General features: G+C 41.5%; 1 protein-coding gene across 2 annotated transcripts; it reads right to left on the minus strand.

The window, feature by feature from the left end:
* Positions 1–26,444, minus strand: lrrc3ca (leucine rich repeat containing 3Ca). 2 transcript variants are annotated; one of them, XM_062055992.1, is made up of 2 exons: positions 26,360–26,444; positions 1–2,483 (listed from the first exon to the last, which is right to left on the minus strand). In XM_062055992.1, exons 1-2 carry the CDS (start codon positions 26,382–26,384, stop codon positions 1,645–1,647), a joined length of 864 nt encoding a protein of 287 aa, XP_061911976.1. In that variant the 5' UTR covers positions 26,385–26,444; the 3' UTR covers positions 1–1,644. The 2 variants fall into 2 exon arrangements, with proteins under 2 accessions (XP_061911976.1, XP_061911977.1); XM_062055993.1 differs by lacking the exon at positions 26,360–26,444 and adding an exon at positions 24,824–25,194.
* Between the last annotated feature and the right edge of the window lie 387 nt (positions 26,445–26,831).

Consider the following 26,831-nt stretch of genomic DNA (forward strand, 5'->3'; position numbering starts at 1 on the left):
CTAACATATAAATCAATCAATCAATCAATCAATGTTTACTTATATAGCCCACGAATGTCTCAAAGGGCTGCACAAGCCACAACGACATCCTCGGCTCAGATCCCAGATCAGGGCAAGAAAAAACTCAACCCAATGGGATGATAATGAAAAACCTTGGAGGGGACCGCAGATGTGCCCCCCATAACCCCGTGTCTTCTTTTCTCTAATAATGATTGTGGACGATAGGCAAAATTCCAAAAAAAAGTGCAGTTCCCCTTTAACGACAGCACTGCTGTGCTGACTGAATGAGCACCAGAGATCGATCGGCCCGCCCACAATGGCTGTGCTGCCGGGCACAAAACGGATGGATGAAATGTTTGTTCTGTCTACCAAAGCATATTTTTATTCGATCTGAGGTTTGTAAATCGAAAAGTTTATGCAATGAGAGGTTCGTAAATCGAGGTTCCACTGTACTTAGTGTCTACTGTCTGGAGTTCTGTTTCCATATGGTCTGGACATGTTTTTTTCATTTGGTTGGTGGGGCAATTATGATTAAGCCTCATGAACTCTGCCTAGCAACAAGTGACTTTGTAATATTGCGTATAGCTTTAAGACTAATTTGAGTCCTGTTCCTGCAGGGTACCAACTTGACAGTTGACATTGTTTGCATTGGTTGGTGGGGCAGTTATGATTGAGCCTTATGAATTCTGCCTAGCAACAAGTGACTCTGCTATATTTTGTATAGTGTTAAGACTAATTTGAGTCCCGTTCCTGCAGGGTGCCGTCAGCCTTGTGGGCGGAACTTGACATTTGCTATCTTTTCATTGGCTGGTGGGACAGTTATGATTAAGCTTGATGAACTCTGCCTAGCAACAAGTGACTCTGCAATATTTTGCATAGTTTGAGGACTAATTTGAGTCCTGTTCCTGCAGGGTACCAACTTGACAGGTGACATTGTTTTCATTGGCTGGTGGGGCAGTTATGATTAATCCTTATGAATTCTGCCTAGCAACAAGTGACTCTGCTATATTTCGTATACTTTTAGGACTAATTTGAGTCCTGTTCCTGCAGGGTACCGTCAGCCTTTTGGGCGTGACTTGACATTTGCTATCTTTTCATTGGCTGGTGGGGCAGTTATGATTAAGCCTAATAAACTCTGCCTAGCAACAAGTGACTCTGCAATATTTTGTATAGTTTTAAGACTAATTTCAGTCCTGTTCCTGCAGGGTACCAACTTGACAGTTGACATTGTTTTCATTGGCTGGTGGGGCAGTTATGATTGAGTCTTATGAATTCTGCCTAGCAACAAGTGACTCTGCTATATTTTGTATAGTTTCAAGACTAATTTGAGTCCTGTTCCTGCAGGGTACCGTCAGCCTTGTGGGCGTAACTTGACATGTGCTATCTTTTCATTGGCTGGTGGGGCAGTTATGAATGAGCCCAATGAACTCTGCCTAGCAACTAGTGGCTGTGCCAGCATGCATATGTACAGGAAGTAGAATCAGCCAGTCATGCTGAGTTGTGAAGTTTTCTAATGACTCGCAAATTATTTCAAATGTTGCTGTTGGAGATGAACGTGGAATAGACAAGAAGCACATCAGTCAGAAGAGAGACAGTTTTCCTAGTATTTAGTCCACCCAAGTTTTTGTTGTCATATAAAAGAGTTTACACAACAGTACTTATGGTGGACGACTCCTCCGATTTTGCTTGCCTACTGGGCAAAGACTTTAGATACTCCAGGTGTCTGCGGGCGTCCTCTTGGTTGGCCCTGACGTAGTAGACCAGGTAAGAGATGACCATTGTGAACCATCCAAACATGACCACCAGCATGGCCACGTCTGTAGTCCTCTTCATCACCACACATAGGTCAACGTCCGGCTCCAGAAGGAATGCCAGGCCCTGTACGCTCATCTCTTCCGGGTCTGAAGTCAGGCACACGATGCCAGTCAGTGACACGGTCTCCAGGTCCACGTGGAGCATGGCCATCTGCAGGTTGCAGTCGCAATGCCAGGGATTGTTTGTCAGATTTGCACGAGCCCGCAAGCCCTCGAAGGCATCCGGATTAAAATGGACTAACTTGTTGGCAGAAAGGTCAAGGAACTGCAATGAGGACCCCAGACCTCTGAACGCTCCCGACTCCAGCTGGCTTATGTCATTGTGCGACAGGTCCAGCTCCACCAATTGGGGCAGGCCATTAAAAGCGTTCGCCGGGACTGAGGTGAGGAGGTTAAAGTCCAGGTAGACCCGGCGTGTGTCGTTGGGGATGTCCTGAGGGATCTCGGTGAGCTGCTGATTGCTGCAGCGTACCGTCTTGCCGCCGCCTTCGCTTTCCGAGCAGTAGCAGCGCTTGGAGCAACTGGTGGCGGCGTGGTGGAAGCAGAAGGTCATTAGCACCAGGCTGTGCAGCAGCAAACACATCACCACATAGTCAACCAGGATGGACATGTTGCGACGGATGCGGGCATGCTCTGAGAATGCATCAATCTCCCCGCTAACTGATGAGCCTGTGACATAAGAGCAGATATTAGTTGATGTACGCTCATTTAAGCATGTCGACTATCAGAAACTGTGCCTGTTGTATTTCTTTGGAAGTCTACGGATCAAACACTCTTTTTTTATTTTACCCAGCACAGTAAACAAGACAAGATCATCCTTTGGTGTCACTGCGCATCGTCTATAATTGACATACCCGCAGTGCAGCACGGTTATTTTGGTGCACGCACACTGCCATTAACACAGTAATTATGGCACCAATTGTTCACACTAAACAACTCATTAAACTGAGTGGCATTGAAATTATTGCCTATTGTTTTATGATAAAACTAATACAGTAGTAGAGTTTCATTGCAAATACATAGCATTTTATTTTTAGATTATATTTGTATCAGTGTGTGAGATGATAATTTAAAAAAAAAATCAGATTAATTGAATTTGTATTAATTATTAAACAATTTAATTATTTGTATTAATTAATTAATATTTATTATTTACAGGTTATTACATGCTTGGATGATTGACATTAATTTAAAAAAGACCCCAATATTTTAGTTTTCTAAAATGTTTTACTTGAATGCACGTCTTTTATTTGCTCAAAACTTGGGAACAGTTTTATATAAAGGCCTTCCACGGTTAATGTATAGGAGCTATATAAATTGTGTGATTAATCTGTTTAGATACATGATTAATGCAATTTTTCAATTCATTTATTACATGATTTAAGTCATTATTTTTGACAGCCCTGTACTCTTTTATTTTGTTTACTACGCTTTTTTAAAAACATGTGTGTGGGGAGGCGGGGCCGGCAGACCGACAGCGAGGCGTGCCCCGCCGGGACCGACTCCGAGATGGCGGCGAGAAGGCGTGGCCGGCAGTCCGACAGCGAAGCAGGGCACACCGGAGCCTGCTCCAAGATGGCGGCGAGGAGGCGTGGACGGCGTGGACGGCGAGCGAGCAGCGAGGCGGGGCGCGCCGGGTCCGACGCCGCGAACCTCAGGTACAGGAATCGCCCGGCTGGGCACAATTAAATAATCCCCTCTCTGTGTTTAAAAGCGCGACAGCCGAGAACGACGGGGCAGAAGAAGTTGGAGAGCCAGCAGTGGATGCAGAGCGGAAGCGACTGAGAGCGAGACACAGAAGACGCGGCCGGCTGAAAAGCGACCGGGAGAACGAGCAGTGGAAGCTGGAAAGCGACGCGACCTGAGACTGAGGTTTTATTGAACAATTAAATAAAGTCAACCATGCTCGAAGCAATGTCCTTCCTTGATGGTCCAGAGAACCCGCACGACGGCAAGAGTCTGTCACAATGTGTTTGAGTCTTAAAGCATGACTAATGTTAGTAGTGCAAACACATATCAAAAAAGAGACAGAAATAACAAAAACAAAAAGCAAATAAAATAAAAAAATGTGTTAACATACAACTACAGACAACCATATTCAGTCACCTGATGCCCCCCAAAAAGGTAAAAATAATTTTAGAAAAGCTTATTAGACAGCATTTTAATCTCTGTTGAAATGGAGATCAGTCTCTTTTACATATTTAACCCTTGGTCCCAGGAACCTGAAAGGGTTTCAGCCAAAGGTCTTAAAAGTAAGTCATGTGTATTACAATTTTTTGTACTTTAAACGCTTACATCTCTAGAGCAACTTCAGATCCATCAATCGATATAACGTTTTAGTAGTTTTTCTAATGTTTTATGCCCTTTTTGTTAAAGAAAACACAGTTAAACCAGAAATTATGCGATATTCGTGCACACGTAGCAGTTCTGAGTTGTGTATCTGATCTTCCCGTACTGCCACCGCTCAGAACTGGAGCGTGAACCCACGTCGCCCGATTGAGAGGTAAGTGTGCTGGCCACTAGGCCAAAAACTTGAGTTGCCGATGCAGAGGTCAGCCCACTATTTCAAAGGGAAATGCTTAGATTCATTCGGTTTTCATGGAATTTTTTTTATAAAATAACATGTAGGTTTACATCCCTCCATCCATTTCCTATCCCAGTTGCACTCGGGCAGAAGGCAGGGTAAACCCCGGACAGTAAATGAAAAATGGCCATTATGAAAGGGAGTCAATGGGGGACAAAAGGGTCCCGGGGAAATCCAATGTATACTCACTCAATAGTTTGTGCGGAAAAAAAAATCTGGCAAAGGATGGACGGTGCACATTTTGAGATGGATTCTGATGCAACTCCTGTGGCCATATTTCATCCCGCTAACCTTTAAAATGAACATTCTGTTGCATGATGTCATCTTCAATAGCAATAACAAGACCCACATAGGTCCCAGATTTCTTAAGTAAAGGGCTCCATATTTCTTTAAATTCTGGAGAACAACTATTCAGTCTCAATCTTCAAAGTGATCATAATCTCCATTTTTAAACACTTTTTGTTCGTCTTTCTGTTTTTCTTTTTCTTTCATCACTGCATTTATTCCCCTGAATCTGTGCTATTTGCATCTCCAGGAAATAAAATGCATAAATTCAGGATAAAATTAACTTGTTTTTATCAAGCAGTGAACTGATTAAATATTTAATAAGTACAATTTATAAAATAAATCTAAACTACCTTAAATGCTGGGAAAATAGCATGTGTTGCCTGTCTGCCGCATCCTAAATTTGATCTTCCCTGTAAATTGTCATGACCTGGCAGCTTTGCTGCCGCCTGTCTACTTTTTGTTGCAGGTCCTGGTGTCTAGGTCACGGGGCGGAGCCTCCTGCGCACACACCTGATACTCATTCCCTCCTGTCCTGACTACTTAAGCCAGACCTGGGCATTGTGCGGCCCGCGGGCCGCATCCGGCCCTTTGTACGTCCCTGTCCGGCCCGCGTGAGGCCAATTATAAATTACAAAATAAATTTTAAAAAGCATCTATTTCGAGTGTGCAATACAACGGTGCTGCTTTTGTTTTGAAAAGCGTTATTTGTATTACTTCCGTGTGGACGTATGCTCGTGCGCGCAGCGGCAATCTCAAATTACAAAATAAATTTAAAAAAACATCTTTGTCGTGCGTGCAATACAACTGTGCTGCTTTTATTTTGAAAAGTGTTATTGTGCGTATGTCCTGTGAGGGAAGGCGCACAGCGACTAAAAAGAGAAAAGTTGATGACGAATGGCGTGTTTTCAACAAGACAAGTAAAGGTAAAGCTGTGTGCTTATTTGTGGTACACACGTTGCTGTGTTTAAAGAATATAGTGTAACGACCTGCTGAAGTAGATGTTGTCTTCTTGAGTTGCGTAAATGAGGAGTGAGGAGACGTGCGGGTGGAAGGAACGAGATATGTTGAGCTGTGTTAGTATAGCTTGCTCAATAAAAGTTTAAAAAGAGCGTCAGACTTGATGTGCACTTCTTCTGGACGCTACAATTGGTGGCAGAAGTAAAACTTTGCGCATACTGCACTGCTTGTGTGCTACGTCATCGGGAGGTACGTGCCACGTGAGGAGCTCGCCGCAAAGAGAGAGAGAGAGAGAGAGAGAGAGAGAGAGAGAGAGAGAGAGAGAGAGAGAGTGTTTACAGGTGCAGCCACGCTGCTTGCCACGGGGGGAATTCCGCCCTCAATGAAGACTCCCAGGTTTGATGGCAAGGCGAACTGGGAGGCATTTCATCCCACTTCTGACATCAATTGTAGCGTCCAGAAGTGCACACCAAGTCTGATGCGCTTTTTAAACTTTTATTGAGCATGCTATACTAACACTGCTCAACTTATCTCGTTCTTTCCAAAAGGAAAACCAATCCTCACTCCTCATTTCCGCAACAGCAACGCTTCCTCCTTCTTCGCCAATCACCTTACAGGCGTGCTACGTTCACAATGTTTTCTTATCTGGTTAAATAAAGGTTTTACAACAAAGAGGATGCAGGATAAAGTGACAGAAATTGAAATTTTTGTATTGTAATATACATCAGGAAGTGTTGTGTAAGAAAGTGTTAAAAATAAAACCATCAAAAGCCATCTGCTTTTGTATAAAGATAAGTTAGGTTAAATGAAAATATTATTATTATTATTATCTATCTTACGGTATATCAAAAATAATTTGAGCAAAATTTAATTGAAATATTGTCAGTGTGGCCCCCCAGCAGTGCTCAGGTTGCTCATGCGGCCCCCGGTAAAAATTAATTGCCCACCCCTGACTTAAGCTCTCTAGTCCATTCACTCGGCACCAATAGGTTCCTGATGGTTCACCCTTCCAGTTGTGTTCATCTTCTCTGCTTTGGCTTCTTCTGCTGCTATTTTCACTAAATTAGACTTACGCAATGCTTTATCACCTGGTGAGAATTAAGAAGGGGGATCAGTTAAAGACCGCTATTAACACCCCATAGGGCATTTTGAATATTTAGTTATACCTTTTGGCCTCACTAATGCACCCACGGTTTTACAAAATCTAATTAAAGATGTGCTCAGGGACATTATCAATCAGTTCTGTTTTGTGTACGTTGATGACATTCTTATCTTTTCCAAAAACCTCCAAGAACTTGTCCGTGTCATCTTACAGTGATTATTGTAGAATCGGCTACATGTCTGTGGATGATGCAGTGAACCTGGCCCTCCACTTCATCCTGGAGCATCTGGACTCCCCAGGAACCTACGCTAGGATCCTGTTTGTGGACTTCAGCTCTGCCTTCAACACCATCCTCCCTGGACTGCTACGAGACAAGCTCTACCAGCTCAGCGTGCCCGACTCCCTCTGCAGTTGGATTAATGACTTCCTGACAGACCGAAGACAGCACGTAAGGCTGGGGAAGATTGTCTCGGACAGTCGAACCACAAACACTGGTACTCCTCAGGGCTGTGTACTCTCCCCCTGGCTCTTCTCCCTGTATACAAACTGCTGCACCTCCAGTCACCAATCCGTAAAACTGCTCAGTCACAGCTCTTTTTATACCAAATATGTGTTATATGTGTTTTATGTTGCACGTTTGCACCAAGAAAAATTCCTAGTTTGTGAACCCGTTCTCAAACAATGGCAATAAAACTATTCTGATTCTGATTCTGATTCTGATTCTGATTCTGATGTCAAAGTGGAGAAATGCGAATTTCACTCGCCATCTGTGTCGTTTCTATAGTTTATCGTGGAGAAAGGCCATCTCAAACCTGTTCCTGTCAAGATCCAGTCAATGGCCGAGTGGCCATCTCCTACATCAAAAAAGCACTTGCAAAGATTGTTGGGTTTCGCCAACTTCTATAGGCTATTCATCCGCAAGCAAAGCTGAACCCTTGACGAGGCTCACATCGACTAAGGTACCTTTCCGGTGGACCCTAGAAGTCGAGGCCGCCTTTTCTTTGCTAAAACAGATGCTTACTAAAGCACCAATTCTGAAGCATGTTGATCCTGCTTTACAATTTTTAGCTGAGGTTGATGCATCGAATACAGGAGTCGGAGCAGTTCTGTCCCAGCGTTACCCGGACGACCAGAGACTTCACCCATGTGCCTTCTTCTCGTGTCGCCTCACAACGCCTGAAAGGAACTATGATGTGGGGAACAGAGAGCTGCTGGCCATCGTTCTCGCGCTACAGGAGTGGAGGCACTGGTTGGAGGCTACTGCCACGTCATTCCTGGTCCGCATAGGTCATAAAAACCTGACATAGATGAGGACTGCTCAAAGACTTACCTCCGGCTAAGCACACTGGTCACCTTTTTTCACACGTTTCAACCTCTCTATTACCTACGGACTCAACTCCCGCAACACCAAGCTTGATGCGCTCTCCAGAGTTTACAGACCTGCCGCTGAGGAAACCACTCTGAAAACCATCATACCTGTGCCTCAAGTGGTAGGAGCACTCCACTGGGAGGTAGAGAGAACGGTGTCCGATGCCGCCTCCATGACCAAAGTCCCTGACAACGTTCCTGCAGACAAGCTATTTGTACCAAATGAACGGTGATCTGAAGTTCTGTAGTGGGGACATGCGTCCAAAATATTGTGTCATCCTGGCGTAAGGCGCACTCTCTTTTTAGTCTCAGAGATTCTGGTAGTCGGCATTGGGAAGAGACATCAAGGGCTTTGTGAACGCCTGCTCTGTCTGTGCCAGAGGCAAGGCTTTTTATTGCCCTGCAGCCGGTCTACTTCACTCTCTACCTCACAACCATGACTATGGTCCTACATCGCATTCAATTTCATCACAGGCCTTCCAGTTTCCCGGGGCAACTGGTTTTTAAAAAAAAATGTCACTTCATTCCCCTGTCCAAACTACCTACTTTCATAGAGACTGCTCATCTTCTTGTCAAGCACGTTTTCCGCCGACATGGTATCCCTCAGGACCTGGTCTCGAGCAAGGACCCCAAATGTCATCCTAAGTCTGGGAGTCTTTTTTAAGGCATTAGGAGCCACCCGAAGCCTTTTTTCAGGTTATCACCCCCACACCAACGGCCAGAGGGAGAGGGCTAACCAGGATCTGGAGGTGGCTCTTCAATGTGTGTGCCACTGACACCCTTCGTCCTGGGCTTCCCACCTCCCTTGGGTGAAGTATGCTCGCAATTTCCTCACCTCCTCGGCCACAGGTATAGTTCCTTTTAAAGCTAGCCTCTCTTTTCTTCTCAGGAGTCAGAGATCGCCATCCCATCCGTCAGGTAATTTTCGCCGAGCTCATTGGGTGTGGCAGGATACAAGAGCGGCTTTGTCTCGGCTGCCCAAAACCGTGGGCTGGCGGATCGCTACAGGATGCCTGTCCCCACTTATCAACCTGTACAAGAGGTATGGCGGTCGTCTCGGGATTTATCATTGGCTGGCACTTCCAGGAAGCTTTTTCCCAGGTTTGTGGGGCCCTTCAAGATCACCAGGATCATCAGCCCTGCGGCCGTCGGACTCCAGCTGCCTCCATCCATCAAACGACATCCGGTGGTCCACGTCCCCAACCTCAAACCAGTTTCCACCTGTCCGCTGTGCACTCCGTCATTGCCTCCTCCTCCTCCACGCATGCTTGGTGGTCACCCAGCATACACTGTGAATGCCATTTTAGACTCCAGAAGGCAGGACAGGGGGTTTCAGTATCTGATGGACTGGGAGGGGTACAGTCCTGAAGAGCGCTCATTGGTCTCCATCTCCTGTATCTTCAATCCATCACTTCTGCATGACTTCCACTGTCTTCATCTTGAGAAACCAGGTGGGTCGCCTTATGGAAAAATAATCATTTAAATCCTTCAGAAATGCTGCTTGTGTTACTTCTCACCACAGCTACACCTTAAGTTAATTTTATTAAAACATTACAATTTTGTCAAAATTAAAGACTTTAGTTGTGTGCCTGGGTTTTCACTCAGTCCTGCCCTTTGGAAAAATGAAAGCCAGCAAATAGAAAAAGTACAATAAGTTAAAAAATGGTTCAGTATCTTTGATGCTATTTTTTAAAATATGGCTTAGAACATGGTCGTGTTATGAATGGTATTTTTTTATTTATTTTTTTGTTTATCCATTGCATCCATTGCAGGTGACCGGCTGCATATGCGGCCCCTTTTCTTCTTTTTCCCATTTTGGGCTTTTGATGTGGTTCACATTAGGAAGCCCTTTGGAGTTCTTGTGATTAAGGGCTATACAAATAAATATTGATTGGTTGATTGTAGAAATATATTTTGTTTTCAATCATTGCCATGAGCTAAGTGTCATCTTGCTATTAGCATTGGTTATATTTACCTAAATGTTTACTTTTCAAATGTATTTTATGTATGTGTACATGTATATGTGTGTGTTTTAAAACTTGCTGCTGTTACTTTCTGTCCTGTCACTCAAATGATTCAACTTCACCATAAAAACCTTGTCAAAAAAAATATGGTTGTTAAAATGGACCAATAAACATTTGGATTTGTTAAATCTGATTTAGCTTGAAACATTTCAGTTAATTTTGAAATAATTAGAATTTGGCGAAAAGGCCCACAAGCATGATTTCCCTTTGTGTTAGAAAAGTGTCATATTGAAACATAGAAAGTGATCAAACATGTGACATTCCTCAATGTACCATATTCAAATAAAACCATTACTGTTACCGTTTTTGGCCGCCTAACCCAGTTGGGGTAAACTAATGCCAACTTGTTGACGAACCACTACTCACCCGGGCGTCTTAATTCCTTTTAAAATGTACGGCCAATGAGCACAATCCACTTACAGAGATTAAAAAATGTCATCGATCTCTGTGTAAGTATCAAATAGCGTTTGGAGGGGGTGGTGGTGGGCGGTAGAAGAGGCAGCGGTGGTGATACTGTGTCCTCCTCTGTGAGCAACAGCAAGGATTTCCGAAAACAAAATCCATTAGTAACATTTAATTAGGAGCTATCTAATAATAAGCCCTGTTTCCATCGAGGTGAATACTCTTATTATAACCGGGGTATTTGTTCACTAACTAAACTGCAAAAAAGATATTAAGGGCCTCATCTACTAAAATCCCAAATAATGAGTGCTAAATAGCGTGTGCAAACTATACATTTTGTGTACTATAAGTGGACATTTTGTGGGTGATCTACTAAGACTGCGTATACAAATGGGAACAAGTACAAAAGTGGTGAAGACCGCCATTATTTAAATGAGGAGTTTGTGTGCATACTGGCTATCACCATGGAGACACTCATTTCCCTCCACATTTATGACAGTGTATGGTCCAATCTGTGTGTTTATGTACCTTCGTTTGTTATGTTGTTGACATGCACCACACAAAATTAGGAATCACTACCACTTTTTTAAGGCTGTATAAAAGCGCGATCCAGACAACAGAACCATGATCCAGATGCAAGAAAATGTACATTGCAAGACATTTTCTCAAATATTTCCCGCATAAAAAAAACCCGCCAGCAGACACCAAAACGAATCAATTGAATTTATTTTAATCAGGAACGAAGTGCTGACAGCAGAAATGAACACTAAGCACAGGAGAACGATAGCAAAACTAAAACGAGACATGACACACAGCGACAGGCCATGACACCTCATGTCACAGGTGTCAAACTTAAGGCCCAGGAGCCAGATCTGGCCCGCAATCTTATTCCATGTGGCCCGCGCAAGGCTGGACATACTATGTGTCAATAAAGTACTTCATCATTCTTACTAAATGTATTTGCTCTTTCCATTTTGACTTCAATATTGCTATATTATATAATCATGCAACAAATATAGTACATACCGTATTGTGTATTTGTTTGTGGAAAAAAATACTTAACTGCTTGTCATGCTGACTAATGATATATATTCACAATTACTAGTGGCCCTGCCGTGACTGAGTGTGACACACCTGCCTTAATCATCCAGCAGCTATAAAATGTAATTGCTGATGAGACAATATGTCTAATATTTCTATTTCTGACAGTCCAAATATGTTGACACGCACACAAACGGAATATTCTCTTTCAACTGTCTGTCATTGCGGCGCGATTGCCTCCTTTCTCACAGCCATTTGTGCGTAACACCGTGCCAGTTTGCCCGAACACTCCAGAAGTGCTAAATGTAGACGCAAAACAGCCTTAATCTTATGTTAAATCATTGCTCTGTTCAAAACGAATGGCCGCAACCTACACGGACCCAGAGTTTTGTACGAAGAGAGTATGGCCAACTCAGGCCCTGTCTACATTAAGCCTGGTAACTCCTTAAACAAATAATTATTCATGTCAGCCACACTTAACCATCGTTTAAGGTTCCCCTCCTTGGATACATTTTTACACGGGTAAGTGCGCCGTGTATTTCTTGAATCTCCGGCACTTAGCTTTGTATGGACTCATCGATCGTTTACAAACTGAGTTTGGAGAGGAAGTAAAGCCAGAAAGACCGCGCCCCACACCGTAAGTGACGTCAGAAAGAACGCGCCACAGCCAGCTTCATAACAAGCGGTTTCGTAACTCCGAGCTAACCACTGGAAAGATGGAGGCGAGTCATCCAGACATGCCCGTGTTTCTCCTTCAGTCTGTACAGATGCTTGTGGAAATCACACATGAATACCTTAAGAGAAGAAAACGCGCGATTGTAGCTATTTCGGATACAACACATCTCAGAAGGCAAGAGAACTTTCGAATGTCCAGGTCAGCTGTGATTCTACTTACTGAAAAACTTTGTCCATTTGTCGGAGTTGAGACAACGAGAAGGCAACCTCCAGTGGATGTGATAAAAAAGGTAGCGTGTGCTTTGTATTACCTGGCTGACGAGGGAAGACTATGGAAAACAGTGAATGCTTTTGGACTGGCAAAGCAGACTGTATCAGTTATTGTCCGCCATAAGTCGTGGACTCAACGTCTAGGTCCAGAGTATATAAAGTCACCAAAAACGGATGGACAATTAAGGTGAAGGGAAAAGAGTGAGGAGTGTCCGGACCAGATATCTACATCCCTATATTGATTGATGTAAAATGTTCTTTATCACATTGTTTACTTTCACTTGTCCATTAAAGATTAGATTAATTTATGATGGCTCAGGTGTGATTCACTACAATAGGGCCCCACAGCACACTGGATTGTAGTTAATTGAAATACCACAACACTGGATATTGTTCAGATAAGTTCCATTTAATTTAAGCACTCGTTCATCCAGGTCATTGTCATCTCAGAGCATTCAATCGATCGCAACTAGACTGTTTGGTTTGTCTTGGAAGACGTTTCATCCGAGTAGGCTTCATCAGTTCGTGCTCATAGACTTAGGTTTGTCAGATCTAGTCCAGCGGCTGGTGCCAAAACCCCAAATATTTATACTCCAAAACATTGAGGGTGTGTCTGGGCAGGGATGGTTTTCCCTATCGTAGTGAGAAAAACCACTGTTTTGATGCAAACGAGCAATCCTAAGTGTCAAAGCCAACGACAGTCGTTGAAGGGAAATTTCCCCTCGTTAGCTTTGAGATATTGTGGTATTGTGCAGTGCAGTAAAAAACATACATTCAAAATAATATTAAAAACTTCGCTAAAATTCGGACATAAAAATAGCTCAAATAAAATGATTTCAAACAGGCTAAAAAACTCCAATGAAGTCATCCTTCCTCATCTTATTCACATTTGTGTGTGCGAGTATTTTTGAGTAGAGTTACCACTGTTGTATAAAAGCTGTTTTTTAATCTGTTAGTCCTTGCTGTAGCGCCTCCCTGATGGTAGCAAATGAAACAGGGAGTGTCCGGGGTGTGTTGTGTCTTTTAGGACGCATTGGGCTTTCTTAAGGTAGCGGGAGCTGTGTAGCTCTTCCAGTGGGAGGAGAGGGCAACCGATGGTTTTCTGGGCCGTCTTCATGACCCTCTGAAGTGCAGTCCTCTGAGCCACTGTGCACTCTAACCCTCTGGCAAAGAGTATCTGGACGTAATTCCCCCGCTGCTCCAGATGGGATAATGCGGCTTGAAGAGCTGGGGTTCCGGCATCCCCCCCGGACCTCTTACCCCTGTAGGCAAACTGGTGGGACTCAAAACCAGGAGGCAGAAAAAATATAATGTGCCTCCGAACCAGTTTCTCAAAGCACTTCATAACCACTGGTGTGAGTGCTACCGCTGGTAGTCATTCAAACTGGACATGTGGGATTTTTTTTGCAAAGGAATTGTACTGGAGACAATTGGGACTTGGCAAAGATTGCAGCCAAAAATAGAGTTCCTTCAGCTGCCTGACACTTTATACATAACTTGCTCTCTACTGTATTTTAAACAATTGGGAGGGTGTAAAATACAATCTATTCAAGATGTTATTTTTAATTTATTTTATTGTCATTTTTCCAAATATCTTTCCATGACGTTTTTTTTTTCTACAATCTTTAAATTATTTATGATTTTCCAAGCGCGTGTCATTTGCATTCCTAGTATGATTTTCATTTATTATTCCATTAAAAAAAATTACATTTATATCCTGGTAAAAAAAACCATATCCTCCAGTTTGTGGCTTTTCATCATCATCATCATCAATGTCTGGCCGTAGCCGAGAGACCTTGCACAACCCTTCGCCAGTAGTCGGGGTCACCCATGGCAGACCCCAGCTCTGAAACAAGGATCCCAGTGTCCCGTGTGATTACTTCGGGGTATGTAAGGCGACCCCTGGTAGATTGTTTCCAAAGGAGGAGCTGTGATATCAGCTCCGTCTTGGCACATAAGCAGACGGGTGCTTGCTCGAGGTAGGTTGCCGTATATTAGGTCCAAGGTGGGATGGGACTGCCACGATAAGCCTTGAACTCTTGGAAGCAGGTTGGTATAGCAACAGTCAAAGCGTTTATGAAGGCGCGCATTGAGGGTCCAGGTCTCTGAGGATGGGTTCGATGGTAGACTTGAAGAGGTCCAGCTTAAGTGAATTGGGCAGGTTGGAGTGCCATATGCTGTCCATTTTATTACATGCTTTCTAGGCTTGGGCTTTCCTGGTACGGAAGTCATTACCGGAATCCATGATCCAAGAACCGAGGTACACTATATTGCCAAATGTATTTGGCCACCTGCCTTTACTCACATATGAACTTGAAGTGCCATCAAAGTCCCTTTCACTGGAACTAAGGGGCCAAGCCCAACTCTTCAAAAACAACCCCACACCATAATTCCTCCTCCACCAAATTTCACACTCGGCACAATGCAGTCCGAAATGTAGCGTTCTCCTGGCAACCTCCAAACCCAGACTCGTCCATCAGATTGCCAGATGGAAAAGCGTGATTCATCATTCCGGAGAACACGGCTCCACTGCTCTAGAGTCCAGTGGCAACGTGCTTTACACCACTGCATCCGACGCTTTGCATTTGACTTGGTGATGTATGGCTTAGATGCAGCTGCTCGGCCATGGAACCCCATTCTATCAAGCTCTCTGCCTACTGTACGTTGGCTAATTGGAAGGTCACATGAAGTTTGGAGCTCTGTAGCAACTGACTGTGCAGAAAGTCTTTGCACTATGCGCTTCAGCATCCGCTGACCCCTCTCTGTCAGTTTACGTGGCCTACCTCTAGGTGGCTGACTTGCTGTTGTTCCCAAACTCTTCACTATTCCTGGCTAACTTTTCAAAACCTTGTTAAAGCCTGTGGATTGTAAACCCAGAGAGGCGTTCTGCAGCGTGTGCAAAAAGACCTCCAAACTTTGCTCAATGGCCATCGATGCAATGAAATCACCCATGCTATTAGCTAATCACAAGGCGGCGATTAAAGGCAGGCAGCAGTCAACGGTGCCAAATTTATTTGGCAAGACCAACGGAGTCACATGTGCTCTTGCCACCACAACTGTCAGCTGCTGCAACCACTACAGAAAAATAAATAATTGCGAGCCAATTCCTATTCACTAGATATTTAATGTAGACTTTTCAGCTATTCAAGATTATCATTGTCAAAATGTTGTGTAAACTAACAATTGTAAGCTTTTGACTATATTTAATAAACATATGCGGTCGGAAAAGGGCATTACTTTTTTTTTAATGGCATTGCAAATGGCATTAAAAAGCATTAACTTAGATTTGTTGATTGTTGTAAAAACCCTGCTGTACATTGCTGCATTTTTTCCATTTGATGCCCTTGGAGCACAAGAAATAGTGCCTGGTAGTAAATGCTTTTGACGATGGAAAAGCGCCAATCGAGAAATAGAGAATACCGTTCACGCAGTCGAACAAGCACTAGTTGTAGGGAGTGCCGGAAGTTTTCCCCGGTGGACCGATCAATAATAAATTGGAAATTGTACAGTGAATGACGTATACCTGCCCTTTCTGCTCTATTACTGTTAATAGGATATGAGGGAAATTGTCAGTCCATTTGCGTTAATGTCTGGTGGTGTAGTGGTAGGAGCAACAATGGGAGACGATTTGAGATGCAAATGTTTTGAGTTAAAGGCCTACTGAAATGAAATTTTCTTATTTAAACGGGGATAGCAGGTCCATTCTATGTGTCATACTTGATAATTTCGCGATATTGCCATATTTTTGCTGAAAGGATTTAGTAGAGAACATCGACGATAAAGTTTGCAACTTTTGGTCGCTGATAAAAAAGCCTTGCCTGTACCGGAAGTAGCATGACGTCACAGGTTGAAGAGCTCCTCACATCTGCACATTGTTTACACCAGCAGCGAGAGCGATTCGGACCGAGAAAGCGACGATTTCCCCATTAATTTGAGCGAGGATGAAAGATTTGTGGATGAGGAAAGTGAGAGTGAAGGATTAGAGTGCAGTGCAGGACGCCAGGGTGTATCTTTTTTCGCTCTGACCGTAACTTAGGTACAAGGGCTCATTGGATTCCACACGTTCTCCTTTTTCTATTGTGGATCACGGATTTGTATTTTAAACCACCTCGGATATTATATCCTCTTGAAAATGAGAGTAGAGAACGCGAAATGGACATTCACAGTGACTTTTATCTCCACGACAATACATCGGTGAAGCACTTTAGCCATACTTGCCAACCTTCCCGGATTTTCCGGGAGACTCCCAGAATTTCAGCGCCTCTCCCGAAAACCTCCCGGAAGAAATTTTCTCCCGAAAATCTCCCGGAATTCAGCCGGAGCTGGAGGCCATGCCCCCTCCAGCTCCATGCGGACCTGAGTGGGGACAGCGGTGACAGTCTGTTTTCACGTCCGCTTTCCCACGATATAAACAGCGTGCCTGCCCAATCACGTTATAACTGTAGAATGATCGAGGGAGAGTTCTTGGTTTCTTATGTGGGTTTATTGTTAGGCAGTTTCATTAACGTCCTCCCAGCGCGGTAACAACACACAACAGCAGTCCCGTTTTCGTCTACCGTAAAGCAGTTTGTCTGCCGTAAACAGCAATGTTGTGACACTCTTAAACAGGACAATACTGCCATCTACTGGATAGCCTCCGGAACACTGAAATTCAAGTATTTCTTTTATTTATATGTATAATAAAATAAATATATATATATATGTATGTATATATATATATAGCTAGAATTCACTGAAAGTCAAGTATTTCATACATATATATATATATATATATATGAAATATATATGAAATACTCGAGTTGGTGAATTCTAGCTGTAAATATACTCCTCCCCTCTTAACCACGCCCCCCGCCCCCAACCACACCCCCAACCATATATTCTTGTGATTTTGCACTAAAAATGAATTAACAAACAATGTGTTTCCCATGTATTTGTATTACTTGAAAACATGTGTTGAAATAAATTCAGGTTAGGATTTAAAGAGTATAAAAATCGGGGTTTTCTGGGAATACAGTTTGGACCAAAAAAGTTTGGGGACATATTTACAGCACAGGGTGGGAAAAGGACAAACATGATCTATACTCGTGAGGGATGATAGAGATGACATTAGTACACTAGTAGAGCATAAACACACACTGGGGTTTACCAATGTAATCAAAGTGAACCACTTCCAACACGATTAGTAACCACAAGTTACATGTCCTATTTCCGTTGTGGCCCGCCCGCCGTCTCTCTCCTCTCCCTTTGTCCCTCGGCCTCAGGCTGCCATGTCATGTGACAGGGAAATTAAAGGCTGGCTGGCTGGCCACTCTTGTTTGTTTTTTTTGTTTAATGCGCTATGTCGTTTGTCTGAGCTGTCCTCATATCTGTCATGTCGTTGTACTTTGTCACGCATCACGCTGACACAAAGTGCCCCAGCGAGTCAATGGTAAGTTGTTTTTCTTGGGCTTGCAAACGTGTAAACAAATGAAAAACGGGACAATTGTGAGAAGGATGATGGCTGGATAGATAGATTTGCTTGATTTGAAGCTGAATAAATATTATTCAATTGATGGCTTTTTCCACTGCTGTTTTCAAAAGCAGTGGAAGAAGTTGAACATTCTGAACTCCTGTTTGTTAGAATAATTGTATCTATGTTATCACAAATCTTTGTGTTACGTTGAGTTCAGACAAAAGCTGTCTTTGATCCTACCAAGAAGAAGGCTTGTAAATCTCCACTATGTAGGATGGGAAGCAACATGAAGGTGTTCTGTTTCTTTGATGTATTGTAATCCACAGAAAGATTTTGTCTTGACCCGAGATCTACAAAGCGGAGAGAAAGCAGGACCTGCCCCAGCTCCAGGCACCTTTTCTTTGAACTGTTTTTAATCAAAGGCAGGGCTGTTTACGACCCCCCTCCCTTAGAAACAGCTGTTGCCATGTAATCAGGGAAAGTCCAAATAAAAGAGGAGGCGTACAATCTTTCGCCAGAGCGTGATGGGAGACTGTCCAATAGTACAGCCCAGACGTTTCTCCTCAATTGAGCCAAATTTAATTCTGTCTTTGTTTAATTATTTGCTTCTTGTCTTGTTTAATAGATGTCATCAGTGTTTGAACATGACACTGTTTCTATTAGGGCTGTGAATCTTTGGGTGTCCCACGATTCGATTCAATATCGATTCTTGGGGTCACGATTCGATTCAAAATCAATTTTTTTTTCAATTCAACACGATTCTCGATTCAAAAACGATTTTTTTCCCGATTCAAAAGGATTCTCTATTCATTCAATACATAGGATTTCAGCAGGATCTACCCCAGTCTGCTGACATGCAAGCAGAGTAGTAGATTTTTGTAAAAAAAGTGTTTATAATTGTAAAGGACAATGTTTTATCAACTGATTGCAATAATGTAAATTTGTTTTAACTATTAAATGAACCAAAAATATTATTTATTTTATCTTTGTGAAAATATTGGACACAGTGTGTTGTCAAGCTTATGAGATGCGATGCAAGTGTAAGCCACTGTGACACTATTCATTTTTTTTTTATTTTTATAAATGTCTAATGGTAATGTCAATGAGGGATTTTTAATCAATGTTATGTTGAAATTGTAACTAATATTGAGACTGTTGTTGATAATATTCATTTTTGTTTCACTACTTTTGTTTTGTTCTGTGTCGTGTTTGTGTCTCCTCTCAATTGCTCTGTTTATTGCAGTTCTGAGTGTTGCTCGGTCGGGTTTGGTTTTGGAATTGGATTGCATTGTTATGGTATTGCTGTGTATTGTTTTGTTGGATTGATTAATTTAAAAAAAATAAAAATAAAAAATAAATAAAAAAATAAAAAATTAAAACATTTTAAAAATAGATTTTTTTAAAATGAGAATCGATTCTGAATCGCACAACGTGAGAATCGCGATTCAAATTTGAATCGATTTTTTCCCACACCCCTAGTTTCTATAGAAAAAGTGGCTGACACTTAACTTTTGGCTTTTTTTTTGTTATGTAAAAAGCAAAAATTCATGGCAGCTTTTTCAGAAAGTTGCTGCAAAAGTTGCTCTGTTTTGAGGCTTATTATTTTCATATCATCGAATCAACTTGGGATTTTATGAATTTGCCGTCAATGTTTTAAGTGTTCCTTGTAACTTAAACCCAGGGGTCGGCAACGCGTGGCTCTAGAGCCACAAGCGGCTCTTTAGCGCCGCCCTAGTGGCTCCCTGGAACTTTTTCAAAAATGTATGAAAATGGAAAAAGATGAGGAAAAATGTTTTTGTTTGTTTTAATATGGTTTCTGTAGGAGGACAAACATCACACAAATCCTTCCTAATTGTTAGAAATCCCACTGTTTACATTACACATGCTTCACTGATGAGAATACTTGGCGCGCGCCATTTTGTCCTCATTTTGGATGTCCTTGAACGCACCGTAGTTTGTTTACATGTACAACTTTCCTTGATGCGGCCACAGAAAGACGTGTTTTATGCCACTCCTTCTTAGTCTTTATTTGTCCACCAAACATTGTATGCTGTGCGTGAATCCACAAAGGTGAGCTTTGTTGATGCTATTGACTTGTGTGGAGTGCTAATCAGACATATTTGGTCACTGCATGACTGCAAGCTAATCGATGCTAACATGCTATTCATGCTAGCTGTATGTACATAATGCATCATTATGCCTCGTATTTTAGGTATATTTGAGCTCATTTTATTTGTACTTTCCGTTTCCTTCAACTTGAACACACACATCTTTACCTTTGGCCATTTTAAGCCAGTCATTTCCAGGAGTTATTGCACCCTCTGAAAAGCCTCCGTTTTAGTAATGCTTTCCAATGTTGTAAAAATGTGTATAATAAATATCACATTTCAACATTTCTGTCAACGAAGATTTGCATCAGCCTGCGACACAGTCATTTTGATAGTAGGCTAATATAGCTAATATAGACACTTACATCATGTGCTTCCTTCAATTTAACACTTAGATAAGGCTTTACATTTTTTGTGGGTCCAGACAGATAATTTTTTTGTATTTTTGGTCCAATATGGCTCATTCAACATTTTGGGTTGCCGACCCCTGCCTTAACTCCAAAAGTCACATGATTTCAACAAAAATTGGAAAACAAATACCGATTGATGTTTTACTCATTTTATACCTAAAGGCAGACACTAAATGGCAGTAAAAGCACATACTCTGAGCTCATTGTCAAATTACTGTACTGTTACAATTACAGCTTATAATAGTAATAATCAATTATAATTACAAAAAAACAAAACACCAAAGGCTTCTTTATTGCCCGCTGTCTGCTCTGTTATCCACAAGTTGCAGACATTTTCCATGTATGTTTCGCACTTTAAACTTATTTGTCCATCTAAAATATTTACTGTATTTACAAAAGTTCCAACACTTCTAACCCCGCACATTATGAGCATGCCTGCTTGTGAACTTTTGAGAGCAATCGAGAGCGGTGATTTTTTATTGGTAAATGAGAAACGATGAGAGATTATCATCACACTTCAACATCTCATATAGATGTTGCCTCTTTGCTGGGTCAGCAATGCAAACTAAAATATGTTCTTAATTGTCTTACCCTGGAAAAATACAAGTAAAATAAATGTAAACTAGGAATAGAGGAGGCTGGCATGTTGCTAAATGTTGATATGTTATATTACGTTACTCTACATTATATTACACTACATTACAAATGTTCTGAACTCCTGTTTCCATGACTGTCATACGTCCAGCAAAATAATCCTAGTTATAAATATGTATTAAAATGCATAGAAATAGTAATACTATTTACAGTTACATTTTTTAAGCGGATTAGAAAATCTTTCGCTTTCTCTGAATATTCTGAACTCCCGTTTCCATGACTGTGCCATATGTCCAGCAGTTTGAGCCGAATTATACATACATTAATTTGTACATACTGATACACACCTTTTAAAATGCATACGACTGTTATTGCTACTTTATTTTTATTTTTTAAACTGAAGGAAAAATATTTTGCTTTCTCCGAATGTTCTGAACTCCTGTTTCTATGACTGTGTCATATATATCCATCAGATTGATGTTGATTATACATATTTATACATAATCATATAATCATATATGTTAAAATGCATTTAATAATAATTTAAAAAAAAAATATATATATATGTATATATATATTTTTCTCTGAATATTCTGAACTCCTATTTTCCATAACTGCGTCATACATAATTTTTTCATAGTATACTATGACATATATTACGGTAGGTAACTATCTCATCATACAAATGTTGATTTTGTTCAGTATGGTCATATTTTATAAGACAGTGATCCTCAAAGTGTGGTACGTGGGCTCCATCTAGTGCAGGGGTGTCAAACTATTTTTAGATGGGGGCCCACATGGAGAAAAATCTACTCCCAAGTGGGCCGGACTGGTAAAATCACAGCACAATAACTTAAAAATAAAGACAACTTCAGATTGTTTTCTTTGTTTAAAAATAGAACAAGCACATTCTGAAATTGTACAAATCATAATAATCATATACTGTAATATTGTACATGGTAATTGTTATATATTGTATATATGATACAAACATATAATATAATATAATATATCAGTATATATCATATACTGTACATATATTATGTAAATATTACATATATGTTATATTTTATATTGCTACTATGGTACATTTTTAGTCTATTTTATACCTGCATTGTCCTTTCCATCCTTACACTTTCCATCCTTTGTAACTGAGCTACTGTGTGGAACAATTTCCCTTGTGGATCATCATGTTTGTCTGATCTTGAATGGGATTGTGCTGAAAATTATTAAATTCCCCTCGGAGATTAATAAAGTATTTCTGATTCTGATTAAAGTTTGTCTAAGTCTAAGTCTATAATGTTGTCGGGGTTTTTTTACACTTACATGTTGCGGTTAATAGTATTCTATCTTTATTTGTCGTTATTTATACTTTCTGAATAAATGATGTGATACTGTTCATCAGTCAACTCATTGGTGTTCATTTTCAATCTATCAAGATAAAAACATTATATCAAAATCAAATTACAGGATGTTATTTATGACGTTTGATCATTTTCCTCGACTGGTGCACTAACATCATGTGGTTTATTTTGTACATATGTAGCATCATCTACAAAGATACAAATAATTGCTATTGCGACACCCAGTGGTCACATTTAGAACAGCTGTTTCTTTCATTCCAAAATTTCAGGTTCATTTTTATACTGAGCCAACTCATCCCGTGGGCCGGATAAAACCTGTTCGCGGGCCTGATCCGGCCCTCGGGCCATACGTTTGACACCACCGATCTAGTGACTTGATTAAAGTACAGTGTTTTATTTTCCTGTATTCAAACATAGTGTTACTGTAACATTGTAGTGGCCAACAACATTAAACATACTTGTTAAATAAAACCTCTACCTTGTTTTTAACGACTACTTAGGCCTACTACGCCAATCTATTTTATTGTTGGTCATTATGGTGGTAGTTGGAGAGCCACGTTTTTTTCTGAAGTGGTACTTTAGTTTAAGGCCTACTGAAACCCACTACTACCGACCACGCAGTCTGATAGTTTATATATCAATGATGAAATCTTAACATTGCAACACATGCCAATACGGCCGGGTTAGATTAGTAAAGTGCAATTTTAAATTTCCCGCAAAATATTCTGCTGAAAACGTCTCGGTATGATGACGTTTGCGCGTGACGTCACGGATTGTGCGGACATATTGGGACGGCATTGTGGCCAGCTATTAAGTCGTCTGTTTTCATCGCAAAATTCCACAGTATTCTGGACATCTGTGTTGGTGAATCTTTTGCAATTTGTTTGATGAACAATGGAGACAGCAAAGAAGAAAGCTGTAGGTGGGAAGCGGTGTATTAGCGGCTGGCTACAGCAACACAACCAGGAGGACTTTGAGTTGGATAGCAGACGCGCTACCGTGAGAACAGCTTTGGCTTCCAAACATTTGATCGCTTGCCCGTACGTGCGTGCCGCTATGTGCATGTCACGTACGTAACTTTAGGGAAATATATGTGCTGTATGAACTTTACGGAGGTGAACGGTACTTTGGGCTGTGGGATTGAGTGTGTTGTGCGGGTGTTTGATTTGTATTGGCGGGTTATATGGACGGGAGGGGAGAGGTGTTTGTTATGCAGGATTAATTTGTGGCATATTAAATATAAGCCTGGTTGTGTTGTGGCTACTACAGTATATATATGTCTTGTGTTTATTTACTGTTTTAGTCATTCCCAGCTGAATATCAGGTCCCACCCGCCTCTCACAGCATCTGAATCACTTCCACTGCCCTCTAGTCCTTCACTCTCACTTTCCTCATCCACGCATCGTTCATCCTCGCTCAAATTAATGGGGTAATCATCGCTTTATCGGTCCGAATCGCTCTCGCTGCTGCCGTCCATGATTGTAAACAATGTGCAGATGTGAGGAGCTCCACAACCTGTGACGTCACGCTACTTCCGGTGCAGGCAAGGCTTTTTTTTTTTATCAGCGACCAAAAGTTGCGAACTTTATCGTCGATGTTCTCTACTAAATCCTTTCAGCAAAAATATGGCAATATCGCGAAATTATCAAGTATGACACATAGAATGGATCTGCTATCCCCGTTTAAATAAGAACATTTCATTTCAGTAGGCCTTTAGTTTTAAAAACCACTGTTGAGTTTGCACAAATCCACACTACATTCATTGACATGATCAATGATAAATAAATCCGACAGTTGCAAGTCTTTGCATTAAAAAGCGTGTTTATTGTCAACAAATGTTGTGTTTTCCATCGTGTCAATGCCAACCCACAGCATCACAGCAGTGCGAGATATTTCCTGCACGAGCAGCTGGTTATATTTATCAATGGCAAGGATGAGAGTGAGAGAAAAGGAAAAGAGCCTTGACGTTCTGGAAGATTTGCAGCTGCAATCTTATTTTAAAGCTTTTAAGCTCCATCCGCTGACGTCAAGACGTCAGCTTCAATTTCGCGTGATTTTAACCACTCCAGTAGTGTCCACCATCCCATTATGGTGAACTTTTGGGAAGAAATTATAATTGACATTATCAATCTAAGTCAATTCCAAAACATGACTTACTTTTCAACACGATGCGTGGATACTACACGCAACATTAGTGTAACATGTATTGACATCATGCGCAGTGAATTACACAATAAAACGCGAGGCTCATGAATAGTGAACGATTCCATTCATGCATCGTCACTATAGAAACCTGAATAGAAAATCCACGCAAAGCATGAGAGCCCCCCCAAAAAAGAAAAGACATTTAGATGAGTCCGACACACTCACGTTTGCAGCGCTCTCTCTCTCTCCTGCAGCCCGGCTTTAAATCGTCATGTTTCTGGTGAAACTTGTGCAGACGCGCTGCTGGAGATGCTTCCACAGCAGTTCAAGGCATAGCCATTTTTTTTTTGGTGTTAGTTTCCACGCAACCAGAGGCGGCAACACTTTTCAGCTGGCGCCAGTGTGCGCGGCCAGCAACATGCGTGCTGATGTGGAGTGAACACAGCCGCCTTAATGTTGCTTCTTGCCGATCACTTTCGTGGCGTTCCGTGGAGCTGAAAAACGCCACAGGCTGCGTGCATGCATCAGGTGGCTGCACACAGGCCACGCCCCTCCTGGGGCACCGCTATTTAAAGAACGCCGGCGTAACGTTATGGACCTGCATGGACGAAAGCCTAAATATGGAGACTAGGTTGTTTACAGCGACTCTTAAAGGCCTACTGAAATGAATTTTTTTTATTTAAACGGGGATAGCAGATCTATTCTATGTGTCATACTTGATCATTTCGCGATATTGCCATATTTTTGCTGAAAGGATTTAGTATAGAACAACGACGATAAAGATTGCAACTTTTGGTATCTGATAAAAAAAAAAAAGGCTTGCCCCTACCGGAAGTAGCGTGACGTAGTCAGTTGAACATATACGCAAAGTTCCCTATTGTTTACAATGATGGCCGCATGAAGTGAGAGAGATTCGGACCGAGAAAGCGACAATTTCCCCATTAATTTGAGCGAGGATGAAAGATTTGTGGATGAGTAAAGTGCAAGTGAAGGACTAGTGGGGAGTTGAAGCTATTCAGATAGGGAAGATGCTGTGAGAGGCGGGGGTGACCTGATATTCAGCTGGGAATGACTACAACAGTAAATAAACACAAGACATGTATATACTCTATTAGCCACAACACAACCAGGCTTATATTTAATATGCCACAAATTAATCCTGCATAAAAACACCTGCGTGTTTGTTATGCTAGCTCCTAGCTCCTATGCTAGCTCCTAGCTCCATAGAACACGCCAATACAATTCAAACACCTGATCAACACACACAATCACTCAGCCCAAAAGACCGTTCACCTAACCCAAGGTTCATAAAGCTTATATATTTTTAAAAAGTTACGTACGTGACGCGCACATACGTCAAGCTATCAAATGTTTAGCAGCCAAGGCTGCATACTCACGGTACCTGATATTCAGCTGGGAATGACTACAACAGTAAATAAACACAAGACATATATATACTCTATTAGCCACAACACAACCAGACTTATATTTAATATGCCACAAATTAATCCTGCATAAAAACACCTGCGTGCTTGTTATGCTAGCTCCTAGCTCCTCTGCTAGCTCCTAGCTCCATAGAACACGCCAATACAATTCAAACACCTGATCAACACACACAATCACTCAGCCCAAAACACCGTTCACCTAACCCAAGGTTCATAAAGTTTATATATTTTAAAAAAGTTACGTACATACGCAAAAAAAAGTTGCGCACATACGGTCAAGCGATCAAATGTTTAGAAGCCAAAGCTGCATACTCACAGTAGCACGTCTGCGTCTTTGTCATCCAAATCAAAGTAATCCTGGTAAGAGTCTGTGTTGTCCCAGTTCTCTACAGGCGTCTGTGTATCAAAGTCAAAAGTCCTCCTGGTTAGAGTCTCTGTTATCCGAGTTCTTCCATCTTGACTGCATCTTTCGGGAATGTAAACAAAGAAGCGCCGGCTGTGTACTGTTGTTGCTGACTACGTTCGAAAAATACGTCCATTTCGCACCGACAACTTCCTTCTTTGCTTGCTCACTTTATAAGTTAACCCGGCCGTATTGGCATGTGTTATAATGTTAAGATTTCATCATTGATATATAAACTATCAGACTGCGTGGTCGGTAGTAGTGGGTTTCAGTAGGCCTTTAAATAGATCATTTAGGAATAAATTAATTGAAATGTGTTTTTGTTTACAGATAAATCAAGTAAATAAAGAACAAATAATAAATGATTAATAATAATAATCAAAAA

Source organism: Entelurus aequoreus, linkage group LG08, assembly GCF_033978785.1.
Source record: "Entelurus aequoreus isolate RoL-2023_Sb linkage group LG08, RoL_Eaeq_v1.1, whole genome shotgun sequence".
Classification (NCBI taxonomy): Eukaryota; Metazoa; Chordata; class Actinopteri; order Syngnathiformes; family Syngnathidae; genus Entelurus; species Entelurus aequoreus.

Bases quoted from the DNA above. Each gene is read 5' to 3' on its own strand.
- lrrc3ca (XM_062055992.1), bottom strand. From the start codon at position 26,384: ATGACAAAGACGCAGACGTGCTACT. The intron at 2,484-26,359 runs GTGAGTATGCAG...CTTATGTCACAG, and splicing joins AAAGACGCAGACGTGCTACT to GCTCATCAGTTAGCGGGGAG.